At 38.3% G+C, this 14,204-nt stretch overlaps 1 protein-coding gene across 1 annotated transcript in view; it reads right to left on the bottom strand.

Moving 5' to 3' along the window:
- The window catches only part of UGGT2 (UDP-glucose glycoprotein glucosyltransferase 2), a 244,048-nt gene that overhangs the window by 219,534 nt on the left and 10,310 nt on the right, over window positions 1-14,204 (bottom strand). Inside the window, exons 2-3 of the mRNA XM_033177411.1 lie at window positions 7,630-7,712; window positions 181-311 (exon numbers count right to left, since the gene is read on the bottom strand). Coding sequence (XP_033033302.1) covers window positions 181-311; window positions 7,630-7,712 — 214 coding nt within the window. The remainder of the gene's footprint in view (window positions 1-180; window positions 312-7,629; window positions 7,713-14,204) is intronic.

The following is a 14,204-nucleotide window of genomic DNA, read 5'->3' as shown; positions in this document are numbered from 1 at the left end:
ATTACAGAATATATTCAACATTATAATAAATGACAACAATAATAATATAATCAATGATAGGCTATGGAACCAACTATAAACTTGTAGATCATTTTGAACTAAAGATGTTCATATTACAGAGCTCTATGTACATTGCTAGCATGCCTCTTTGTCCAATACAGTTTGGATATTTTTACACACCTGCTGAAACATCTGAATAGTTGGGGAGTATGCCCTTATAGAGAAAGCAAACTTTAAGAGGTTGATGTGTAAATTGTCTAGAAACTGTCCAGCTTTCTTCAGGATTAAGTTGTAATAAGAATAATCTGATTCTATAAAAAGAAGTCAAAAGAAAATAATGTTAGTATTTTATACACTACACATTGGCACATCTTCCACTGTAAAGCTAACTTAATGTCATATAATCATATCTGAAGTTTGGTTATGGATAATGCTAGAGAAAAATGGAAAAACCAAGATCTCAGTTCTACAATCAACTTCATTTTGGATCTTCCAGTAATGTCCAAGTAATCAACATGAGACCAGGTGAAAATAATCTTGTCATTAAAATCTATTTGGAAACACCAGCATTTCAGACCAACTTACTCCAAAGTTGTGGGGTTATATTACGAGGATAAGATATAAGTCCTACGTACAAGGTAGAAATTAAGAACAGCAGAAAAGTTACAGAATATGATTGTTAATGAATTTTAAAGTCCCTGTATGAATAAATTCTACTGAGATTTAGTGTCGATAGCCAAGTATAATTAGTGTATCCAGAATACTTTTAGGAGACAAAATTTGAACCAGGTCTTCAAAAGTAAATGTCATCTTGTCTGGAACTTGAACAAACTAACCTGAGCTGCAAGTTGCCTACTATAAACCCTATTCAAAGATCTCAAACACACAAAGGAGAAGGAGGGATCCTATAATTTAATTTAAAATTCTCCAACACCCCTGGGGAGACAGAGATCACTTGAGTGGGAGAAGGCAGAAAAGTGCAGCCTAGAGCTGAAAAAGACCTGGTGGCAATAACCGGGATAAGCAGGGGTGGGAAGAACTTTCTATCTGTGCCCCTTTCCTTTCTCTACTCTTCTCCAGGTATAATCACTGACTGCATTGTGTCAGAAAACTGTAATGCATTCCAGGGCCAGCCAAAGATGGTAAGGTACTAATAGGGCAGCTCTGGAGTCCATTTGGTACAAGCATCCACAGAGGCTGGCCTCTAGACATTCTCCGATAATGTATTCTCCTCTACGTCCTGGCACTGGGTTATCAAGTGACAGACATTTCTCACACAAAAGAACAAAGTTGGGGTAGATGAAGAGCAGTTCCCTGTGGATATCTGATATGAAAGGGATAACAAGAAGAATGTGGTTAAACCAAATTGCAACACCAGATACTCTCTTTCCGAGAGGAGGAAAAGGATGTTCTGACCGGAAGGAGACATTTTGGGGTTGGTTGGGAGACTGGGTTGTTCGCTGATTGTGACAATGTTTACTATTTGCTCCAAAAGTGCTGGGCCCTTGACCCTCGGTTCCTCTCTTTACCACAACCCATTCAGGGTACAGGTGTTACTTGGCCCTCTGGGAACTGAGGCTCAGGCAACCAGTGCAAATATGTGGACACTGTGGTTATTGCTTCTGTTATACGTAATAAAGCCTTCTGTCTCTGAATCAGGGGTCTCAGGTCTTCTGTCAGCATCCATGAAACTAATCTGTTATCTTTGCAAATAGGGTAACATCTCAGACCCTTCACAGTACTTGACAGATCTGACAACAAAATGGAATGCTGACAAGATATGTGGATTTCTAGAGAATAAAAGGCCCAGTCCTATGGTCCAATTAATAGCATTTGAGGAGAGTGCTTGAGAAGTAACAATGGATATTCTGACAAAACTGTACAGTCAATCAGGCAATGAGTCATCTTAATTTTGCTGCCTATTAATGAAGAGAAGAAGAAGAAAGGTTATCGGCCAAGGGAAGTAAGTTCAAAAATATCTCCCAAACAATGTCTTAGTGGCATCTTATGACTAAATTCCTCCTATAGTCCATCTTGCCAATATTAGATCCTTTCAAAGATGACAATAAAAAGTCTCAGAGTTTAGTTCGATAGGACCCGGCTGATATAAAGAAGCCATGAATCACTCAGGAGATTTCCTCTGGTCAGTTATAAAGTCTTTCAGCTCTGATCCAAGAGTCTTATGTTGTCCATCTGATTCCTGAAACTGTGGCAAGCTAAGTTTTTAGCTTGCAAACAGGGTAAAAATTCCAGCCCCTTCACAGCTCTTGACAAAAAGCTCAGAAATGAGATGACCAAAAAAAGAGGGAGATATGAGAAGTTTTCTGAAAGAATACAAATAAGAACTAGAAAGAAAATAATACTAGAAAACACAGACTAAATTAGAAGGAGCACAAGAGTAAACAGACACCACGGAAAACAGAGTAGGAGAAAGAATACACAGAGGAAAAGTGATAAAAGTGAAACAAATAAAAAGGAGAGAAGGGAAAAATGACTTGAGAGTAAATGACAAACACAGAAGTCAGGCAAAGGAGATCAATATGTGTATACTTGTAGACCCTAAGGCAGAAAAATCAAGTGAATAGAACAGAATTAAAGAAAACTATAATTCAAGAAAACCTTCCAGAATTAAAAAGAGTAATGAACTTACATACCTAAAACAAAAAAGGACACAGAATGATCAGCATTGCGACATTCTCTAGTTTAAATAAAAAACAAAAATAAAAAAATCCTCTGGGCCTCTAAAGTTAAAAATCAGAAGTTTAGAATTCACACATGAACAATTAAGTATGTGAAGAACTCGAGGGCTATTTCTCCAAGAGTTATTCATGAGGCATCAACCAGAGAGCAAACTTAATATAATCAAGAAATAACTGGAGAAATTGCAGCATAAAATCTGATTGTGAGCTCTATACCATCTCTAGATCAATTCACAAAAAAAGTCATTTAAAAGCATTTGTATAATTGTTTAATTTTGGTGCCTCTTATTAAGCTATAAACCATGAAGGAAAGGATCTTTTCTATCATAGTTTTTCAACTGTACATTTCTACACCTGGCACACAAAATAGACATTCAATAAATTTCTTTAATATTTAATAAATATTATAAATAAGTTTCTTCATTCTAAACAATATTTTCCTAATCCAGCAACTTTAAACAGTTGGCATATGAGAATAAGCATTGGCTCTTTCACTCTTACTTCTTTAACAAACTATAGATGATTTCTCAGAACTTGGGAGAAACGGTGAGTTTTCCTCCAAGAATCAAAAAATAATGCAAATAAGATTCGCGTTCAACAGTAAAAACAAAATAGAAAATAAATGTTATTTTTTAAAATATTCTTAAAAATACATTATACTTACAAGGCCAGCAAGAAAATAAAAATTAATGTAATAACATCTAAAATATGACTACATCAGTCAAAGGATTGGTCAACCATGAAAGCAGAGAAAAGTCAAAAGAAATGTGAGTAGTGCCTGACAACAGATATCAAATTTTGTCAAGGTCACCATCAAGGTTGCCCCTTATGTAGTAGTGAATGTAGGATTCAGGAGTTTATAGAAAGTAAACTTTTATAATTTAGATATAATGAGCAAGATCATCTCTATTATGAAATGGGTGCATTGGGCTATGTTGGCTGATTTGTTAAATAACTAAATCCATGCTCACCAACTAAAAGTACCCCTTCAATATTCTCTGCCTTTATCTTTAACCTCAGTTTTTACTCAATTTTTGACTACTGGCACCTAATATTCAAAAATCATTCTTATTAAAAAAAAATAAACGGCAGCTTCCACAGCCAGCTAATGACTCATCTTATTCCCTTCATAGTCAAAGGTCTTGAAAGATTTAACAACACGCAGCTCTACGGGAAGGGGATATTTTGGGGGTGGTTGGAGACTGGGTTATTTGCTGATTGTGACAATTTGACAAGAAGCTCAGAAATTAGATGACTAAATAACAAAGAGATATATAAAGCTCTACTCACATCTTAACTTACTGAAGTCTTGATTACTATAGCAGTGAAATGGTTTTCACCAAAGGCACTAATAATTTCTCTGTTGTTAAAAGCAGTAGGTGCAGTATTTGATAACATCAATCACTTACAACTTAATATTCTCCTGGCTTTCATGATCTCCTACTTTTACAGGATTTCAGCTACCACTACAGGTACTCTTCCTTAGTCTCTATCGTGTGCTGTTCTTTTTATCAGATTCCCTTAAACATTGCTGTTCTCAGGGTTCTGCCATTGGGCACTATTTTATTCTCATTCTGTACCTTCTCCCTATAACTTAAATTACCATTTTTCATGTTGATCACTCTGAAATCCTACCCTTTGTCCTCGAATTTTTTTATCTAGATCTCTACTCATATATCAGCTTATCGATACACTTCTATTTTGATATTTCACAAGCACTTCAAATGCGGCACATCCAAACTCCAATTACCTTCTTCCCCCAAATCTGGTTCTTGGGTAAAAGTAACTACGTTAGAAAGTCTTAACATTTTTTGAAAATTTCTTCCATTAATAAAATACAAAAGCAGCTTTATTTGTGTAAAAACCACTAAAATCTTCAAGGACTTTGAAAATGACATTGTTATATGCTGAGCAGCATGTGAAGAAGTAAAAATAAACAGGGATTTTGAAATCAGATAAATATTGGATGACATTTCTCACCTCACAAAACTACGTAGGTTAACTAATATGCCACTTGAATCTTGAAGCATCTATAAATACATAAGTCTGGCAGAACCACATAAATTTTTTTAAACAGGCAATTCAATGCTTAAAAAGTCTTAATTTGCTGGCATATAATATAAAGTGATTGCATTAAATGGTATAAAACTAGTACTTGAATTCAAAAAGTTAAATGTTCAATATTTACAATTTTTTTAGGCAGGTGGATCACTAAGACTTATTATTTAGTAAAGAGTATTTAGAAGGTCTCATGGAGATTCAACAACCTAAAGTATTATAAGTAACAGAGGATTATTAAATGTTTCGTCTAACATGTCTTGAAAACAAATTCAGTAAAATCTGTTAATATATTTCTCATTTGTACCATTCTTTTCCACACTTAACAAGGTTAGCAATAATATCACCACATGCATTAGACTCTGCCATTATAAATAAAGCCAACAGAATTATATTTTAAGTGTTAGTAATTTTTTTTTTTTGAGTCAGAGTCTCACTCTGTTGCCCAGGCTGCTGTCCAGAGGTGTGATCTCGGCTCACTGCAGCCTCCAGGGTTCAAGTGAGTCTTGTGCCTCAGCCTCTCAAGTAGTTGGATTACAGGCCCGCACCACCATACCCAGCTAATTTTTGTATTTTCAGTAGAGACGGGGTTTCATAGTGTTGGCCAGGCCGATCTCGAACTCCTGGCCTCAAGTGATCTGCTCACCTCAGCCTTCCAAAGTGCTGGGATTACGGGTGTGAGCCACTGTGCCCCATTAGTAATTCTTACTTTAATACAATTTAGGTTCAACCCTGAAAACACCTGAAATACCTCCTTCACTATACGCTTGATGTAGAGTTTAGGTACTCCTGAGCTTATATTACAACTTGCTAATGATCTGCCACCAGATTGTCCAGGTACATCATTTCATTTAGGTATAAAATATGCTGATATAAGTAACTTAAAATGAATTTGAAATTTACAGGAGTAATTTTTAGGATTGCTTCTCCAATAAAAAATAGTACTGAATAAGGCCAAAAAGCATGTACTGAGAACAACATATATGGGACAGATATATTGAGGATTTTAGGTGAGAGTTCCTCCACACATTCCATTCCGGTCTCTTCTACTTGTTCTGTGCTCCCTACTACCTGACTAAATCTCATCATTCAAACTCAGCTCCAGCATTCACCACTGAAAATGCTGTCTTGCTCTCTCTGGAACACTGACTAGGTTCCTCTTTTATGTGTTTTCATGTTATGCACACCCCAATTAAAGCTCTTATCACCTAATAGTGTACATCACTGTTTTGCTGTCTCCTTCACTATATCATGAAGTCCTGAGGATGTAGATCACATTTATTCATCTTTATATTCCCATCATCTAAAGTACTGCCAACATTTCTTATATATAATTTTTTCAGGAAAAAATTTTGAAAGGAAAAAGTATTTGCTTTTGGAAATATTTCAGTTTAAAATGTTATTAAAAGCATGTCTGATCTCTTTATTTTTAAAATCTACTTTGTGAAATCACAAAATTACTGAACTTCAAGGCTGCCTGAGCCAAACAGGCTTCAGTAAATGAGCATTTAAAACATCTGAAACTATAGTTTATCTTACATTTACACTCAGGAACAAAATAATAACCTATTTTAATCACCAACAGTAAGAAGATCTCTCTACATCTAAATGGCTAAAGATTTTACTCTTAAGGGATTCCAAATTCATGTCATCTATTCTAGTCCCTGCAGAGATAGGAAAATAATAAAACTTTCTTTACAATAACTAACCCCTTAGCCTCTGCTGTTAAAATATCATTTCAATATCTTTAATCTACTGACCTACCCTAAGAAACACAATAAACGCTTTTTAATTCTGAGGAAGATATATGTATATATAGGTATAAATTCTCATATATATATAAAAAAAGAAATTACTATTTTATAGATAGTGAAATGAGAGCGTATTAGTTACCTGATTTTTTGAGGGTAAGTATTAAAAGTTTCTTTAATGGGTTAAGAGTCAAAGTATTCTGCCAATCAAAACACAATATACATGTCAGTATACATTTGTCCAAACCCATAGAATGTATAACAACAAGAGTGAACCCTAATGCAAACTATGGACCTTGGGTAACAAGGATCTGTCAAGATAGGTTCATCAACAGATATACCTGTACCACACTAGGGAGGGATGTTGGTAACAAGGGAGGCTATTTATGTGTAGGGGAAGGGGGCATATGGGAAATCTCTGTACTTTCTGTCCAATTTTACTATGAACTTGTAACTATTCTAAAAACAAATTAAGTCTACTTTTAAAAAAAGAAAAAACTGTGCTATTACTAGAAGCAAAATTATTATTTCAAAGAATTCTAGGTAAAAAGAAAACTGTATCTTAACAATTTTTTGCGGGGGGAGACTAGGTCTCTCTCCGTCACTCAGGTTGGAGTGCAGTGGTACGAACACAGCTCAAACTCCTAGGCTCAAGTGATCCTCCGCCTCCGCCTCGCAAAATGATGGGATTACAGGTGTGAGCCACCACACCTAGCCAATTTATTTTATTTTTTTATTTTTCTTTTTTAGAAACAGGGTCTTGCTATACTGCCCAGGCTAGTCTCTGACTCCTGGGCTCAAGCAATTCGCTGGCCTTGGGCCTTCGAAGTAGCTACTACTACAGACGCACACCACCATGCCCAGCTACCAATTCTGATTTATTCTTGATGAGAATGCAATACCCAAACATGACTAATTATAAGAAGTATCTTATAATAAAGTACTAAAACCTTATTTTTGGAAACAGATGCTTAGAATGGTATCTATTAAAACATATTTTCAAATTTAATGTTAGATTTACTAACCCAGTGAAGTATTCACACTTAAGCATTACCATTAAAAAATAATAAACATTACAATATGTGTACATAAATACAAATCTTACAAGTTAAATCACCTACCTGTTTGCTTATAAATTGCTAATTCTTGCACAGTTTCCAAAAACTGCCAAAATTTTTCATTACTTTCTTCTGCCATAAATTCACTATTAAAAAATAGAAGTAATCAGTTAGTAGATGGAATTTAAAATGGTTTAGATACTATAAACTATACTCAAGAACCAAATTGTATCTATGGCAAAAACAAAAACCCCAAAAAATTAATGTCAAATTACTAATTTCCATTTACTATAACACTGGAAAAAATATACACTGATAATTCTTACCTGAGATATCATTCTCAACTATAAACATATACTCATGTCAGGAAAAGGCTTCAGGAGAAATTACTTCTGGCTTTTCCTTGTTCTTAGCAACAACTAAAACATTGACAGTTATTCTATCTTGCCATATTAAATGCCACTGAGAAATACAAGACTGATAATTAAGAGAGAACATTATATAAAGGTAAAAAGTAGAAAAAAAGACCACCTGTTTTACATAAACAAAAATTGGTTCTATAAATATTTTACAGAAGTTATATTATCTATTGCCTTTACTTAATTGTGTAGAAAATCTTTTTTATTATTTAAAACAGAAAAGATCTTAATTTTAAAGATAGGAAATCAGTGTATTGCACAATGTCTTTGGCCATAGAGCCCAATGAAATTTCCATGGTATATAAGAAAAAATGGCCAAAGCCATTTAAAGCCTTTTAGAAATAATGAAATAAACGAAAGATTTAGTTCTGCACAGATCAAAACACTAGAGAGCTAAAACAAATAGGGTGAACTATTTAAGCTAGAAACAAAACAGTCACCAAACAGATGGTGCTGGTTATCTGTTATTGCCCACCTTATCTTCCTCACTAGCCTTAGTAAACTTAAACTAATGCTTAAAATAAATGGAAAGTATTAAGGACATCCACAACGCATACAGATTAACTAATTCTTATGAGTCTGACATGGCCACTAAAAAGGAAAAAGGAAGTGAGAAAGACTGACTAATTCATCAACATAAAAACAACAAGCATAGGAATTTAGAGTAATAAGTAACTTCTAGGAATTTAGAGTAATAAGTAACTTCAAATCAACTCTTGCTATTAATGGCACCAAATCAATGACTTGAAAAAGAAACAAAAGGAAAGCTAAAAGCAGAGGAAACAATGGAAAACACTAAGTAGGACAATGAACTGAAAAAGACAGAGATGGTACAATACCTTAAGTAGGGAGAAAGGCTTAACTGATTTGACCAAACAGTTGCAGACATACTCATATACTGTGCAACCATAGGTAAAAGACTAGTTCCAATTACCAGAATCTGTACATCTACCTAAGTCTGATCCTTCAAAGTGATTGCCTTAAGAAAGTGTTTCAGCTAACAAGGGAAGTGAAGTACCTCTTCAAGGAGAACTACAAACCGCTGCTCAAGGAAATCAGAGATGACACAAATGGAAAACATTCCATGCTCATGGATAGAAGAATCGATTCTGTGAAAATGGCCATACTGCCCAAAGTAATTTACAGATTCAATGCTATTCCCATTAAACTGATGGCAGCAGTGACCCGTCTAAAGTGGCTGCTGCAAAAACACCAGCTGCAGCAAGGGAGGCATGGCCAGGGTTGTGTATTCCATGGAGCTGGTGGGAGCAGGGAACAGGTAGAAGTCCCATCCCCTTCTGAGTTAGCAGGGTGGAGGGCCCGCAATTCCCAGGCACAGCTGTCCGGACCTGGACATCCCTGTGCTCTTGGGGACTGGAGGCAGGTAGGAGCCCACACCTCCTACTGAGTTGGCTGAGTGGGAGCCCTGCACTCCCTGGGTGCAGCTGCAACCACCCACCTGCAGCTGTGGACCCAGGCATCCCTGCACTCTCAGGGGTCTGCAAAGCCCCCTGTACACCACAGGCTCAAAAGTGCCTGCTCCTGCTGACTTGCCTCCCCCTGCTCCCGACCCCTGCTCCAATTGTGGAGCGAAGTTGCACCTGAGCCCAGAAGCTGTCACAACCCAGCTGGGTGTGCATGTGTTTGGGGGTAGTGCTGACATGCCAGCCCCCTACCACCTCAGCCCCCTCCAGACTTTGGGCACCAATGGGCATGGGAGGCCGAGAGGGGTCTGGGGGCAGCTTGGCACAGGCCTGAAAGTGCACCATGATGCAAACAGCCTGGGTGCCATGGACACAATAGATGGCAGATTAACGGTGGCAAGGAGCAGATGGGCAAAACGGGATGGGTGCCCGGTGAAGCCTCACCTTCAAGCTAAGGACAACCTGAAGCCTGGGGGCTGGGCTACCTGTTCCACAGACTGCAGTGAGAATTTACCATGTTCTATTCGGGGCCTACCCAGGGCCTCCCAAGGACCAATCAGCACACATTTCCTCCCTTCTGAAGCCCATAAAAACCCCAGACTCAGCCAAACTCAGGGAGATGATGGGATGACCTGCCTGTGGATAGGAGCTACCCATTCCGGGTGTCCTCTCCCAGACATCGCGACGACCTGACTGCAGGTAGAAGCTAGCCACTCCATTTCTCCCCTCTGCTGAGGGCTGCAGACTCAACAGAATGACCTGCCTGTGAAAATGAGCTACCCACTCCAGGTCTCCTCTCTAGTGACAGCTGCACTCATCAGGATGACCTGACAGCAGAAAGGAGTTACCAACTTCAGTTCTCCTGAGAGCTGTACTGTCTCTCAATAAAGCACCTCTTTGCCTTGCTCACCTTCCAGTTGTCTATGTACCTCATTCTTCCTGAACATGCAACAAGAACTCAGAACCCACCAAATGGCAGGACTGAAAGAGCTGTAACACAAACAGGGCTGAAACACTAACAGGGCTGAAACACTAACAGGGCTGAAACACTAACAGGGCTGAAACACGCACCCCACTCACCACATTGCAGGCAACGAAAAGGAGAGAAGAGCTGCAGCCCTTCGGAGAGCCCAGACCTACAGGCTCCCTGAGCCAGGGCTGTGACACTCTCTTTGGGGCTGTGTGGTTCCTGGTATCTCCAAGCTTCCAGGTGCCACTGCATTCCACAGTGCCTGCAGTGGAAGCCACCTGCAGTATGTCTGGTCGAGCCACAGTCTTGTACAAAGCTAGCGCCTGTTCGAGTACCCGGAGCTGCCCACCCCACTGCAGCCAGCATTCCTGGCTGTGTGCAGTGGCAGGACCCTGTGCTTGCTCACACACTCACCGCCACCCTGCATCTGGCTCGCCCTTGGCAGGCTTGGGATCCAGGCCAGTAGCACAAGCTGAGCATAGCCTGCCGGGTCGAGTGGACAAAGCGAGCACAACGGGCCTGAGCAAAACTCAGGCAAAGGTGTTACCAGCCATAGAGGTTTCCGGCTGGCAAAGTGAAAACCCTTATCACAGGATCCTTACCCTGTAACAAAACTACCATTGACAATCTTCACAGAATTAGAAAAAATGAGAAAGAACCCAAATAGCCAAGACAACTCTAAGCAAAAAAGAACAAAGCTGGAGGCATCATGCTACCCAACTTCAACCTATATTACAAGGTTACAGTAACCAACACAGAATGGTACTGGTACAAGGACATACACATGGATCAATGGAACAGAATAGAGAACTCAGAAATAAGACTGCACACCTACAAGCATCCGACCTTTGACAAACCTGACAAAAACAAGCAACGAAAGGATTCCCTATTTAATAAATGGTTCTGGGAGAACTGGCTAGCCATATGCAGAAAACTGAAACTGGACCCCTTCCTTATACCTTATACAAAATTAACTTAAGATGAATTAGACTTAAACGTGAAACCTAAAATTATAAAAACCCTATAAGAAAATCTAAGCAATACAATTCAGGACATAGACATGAGCAACGATTTCATGATGAAAATGCCAAGAGCAACTGCAACAAAAGCAAAAACTGACAAATGGGATCTATTTAAGCTAAAGAGTTTCTGCACAACAAAAACTATCATCAGAGTGAACAGACAACCTACAGAATGGGAGAAAATTTCTGCAATATATCCATCTGACAAAGGTCTAATATGCAAAATCCACAATATGCAAAAAAAATTGACAAGAAAAAACAAACGACCCCATTAAAAAGTAGGCAAAGGACATGAATAGACATTTATCAAAATAAAACATTCATGTGCCAACAAATATGAAAAAAAGCTCCACATCACTGATCATTAGAGAAATGCAAATCAAAACCACAATGAGATACCATCTCACACCAGTCAGAATGGTGATTATTAAGAAGTCAAGAAACAACAGATGCTGGCAAGGTTGTGGAGAAAAAGAAATGCTTTACACTGTTGTTGGGAATGTAAATTAGTTCAACCACTGTAAAAGACAGTGTTGTGATTCCTCAAAGATCTAGAGGCAGAAATACCATTTGACCCAGCAATCCCATTACTGGGTATATACCCAAAGGAATATAAATCATATTATGAATATACATGCACACATATGTTCACTGCAGTACTATTCACAATAGCAAAGACATAGAATCAACCTATATCCTCATCAATGATAAACTGAAGAAAATGTGGTATATATACACTATGGAATACTATGCAGCCATAAAATGAACGAGATCATGTCCTTTGCAGGAACATGGATGGAGCTAGAAGTCATTATCCTCAGCAAACTAATGCAGAAACAGAAAGCCAAACACCGCATGTTCTCACTTACAAGAGGGAACTGAATGATGAGAACACATGGACACATAAGGGGTAACAACACACACTGGGGCCTGTTGGAAAGGTGCAAGGGGACGGAGAGCATCAGGAAGAAAGCTAATGGATGCTGGGCTTCATACCGAGGTGATAGTTTGATGTGTGCAGCAAATCACCATGACACACATTTATCTATGTAACAAACCTGCACATCCTGCACAAGTACCCTGGAACTTAAAAGATGAAGAAAAAAAAAGTATTCACTTAAACTTATCCCTTCAATACACCACTGCTCTAAGCACTTTTGGAACTCTTCTGGAATCTCAGAGGCCATTTTCTGGTAACTCATTATTAATCACTGAGGAGGAAACATCCTTGAGACCATCTAAACCAGTTCTGTACCTGGTAAAAGGTAAGGTATTACCTTTGAACAACATTTTTGTTTGTTTGTTTAGGACAGCATCTCCCTTTGTCACACAGGCTGGAGTGCAGTGGTGCAAACATGGCTTACTCGAGCCTGGGAGGTCTCAAGCGATCCTCCCACTGCAGCCACTCAAGTAGGTGGGACTACAGGCACATGCCACCATGCGCAGTTCATTCTTTTGGACAAAGTTTTTTTAAAGGTAACAAACTGGCATTTCCAATTGTTCACTTGCCTTATAAAATATATGGCTCAAAATAACTATATTTCTTCAAAAAATTCCATCCAAAGTTATTTCTATAAAAGGTGTTTTTATACGCACTAAAGAATTTGACAGCAATTATAAGTGGAATTTCAAAAATATTTTCAGTAAGATCAACACAAGTAGAATAAATGCAGTTCAGATGTACAAACTGAGGTATACATATTGTAAAATGCTAGGCTCTTCAGCCTATAATCACCTCTAGCCAATGTTTTTTTTTTAAGATGGAGTCTCACTCTATCGCCCAGGCTGGAGTGCAGGCGCAATTTCGGCTCACTGCAACCTCTGCCTCCCTGGTTCAAACAATTCTCCTGCCTCAGCCTCCTGAGTAGCTAGTATTACAGGTATGTGCCACCACACCTGGCTAATTTTTGTATTTTTAGTAGAGACAGGGTTTCACCATGTTGGCCAGGCTGGTCTCAAATTCCTGACCTCATGATCCGCCCGCCTCGGCCTCCCAAAGTGCTGGGATTACAGGTGTGAGCCACTGCACTTGGGCGCAAATTTTATTATAAATTTCTTTATACAGGGGACATACCTCATTCGCTTCCTACATAGGACTATACTCAAGTTCTGCACTCAAATTTCCAGGATGAACTGAAAAATACCTGTGTGTGTGTGCACGCGCATGTGTATATACACACACATACATATATATACACATACATATATATGCATATACATACACATACATGTATATATATATATACACAAACACATTTATAGATTTTGGTTGGGAAGCTCAATTTTTGGATTTAAAGCATTATTCTTAGAACTTTCCCATACTTGCTCCCACATTATTTTCCTTAAGTTCCTATCTGCCCAGCTCCTTCAACCTATTCAATGCTTTTCAATTCTTCCACTTCCACACTTACTCTTCTCAACCTCTTTGATTTTCCTACAATTTTGATTTAAGAGAAACATAAACAAATTGAAGGACAGCAGAATAATGAACTATACAAAATAAATTTTTGGAAGTGCAGTAGTTGAAGAAACTACAGGCTTTTGGCCTGCTACTCTCCGATAATGTGTCACACACAGAAACAGATTTGGTTCTGAAAGAGAGGATCAGTAGATAAAAGGTATAGAGAGAAAGATTTTAGTGTATATAACAAAGGACCTCCTACAATTCTGATTTGTTTCCAACAAAACAATAAGGTACATGAGATAACACTGAGCATCCTCTCTGGATTTTCCAAGGACAAACTAGCTTCCACAAGTAAGGTATATTGTAGAGGTAATTCTGATGGTGGCTTAAAGTGTACCT

Source organism: Trachypithecus francoisi, unplaced genomic scaffold (genome assembly GCF_009764315.1).
Source record: "Trachypithecus francoisi isolate TF-2019V2 unplaced genomic scaffold, Tfra_2.0 Lachesis_group18, whole genome shotgun sequence".
In the NCBI taxonomy this organism is placed as follows: domain Eukaryota; kingdom Metazoa; phylum Chordata; class Mammalia; order Primates; family Cercopithecidae; genus Trachypithecus; species Trachypithecus francoisi.
The sequence above is the reverse complement of the archived record's forward strand: the minus strand, read 5'-3'. Positions and strand labels throughout refer to the sequence as shown.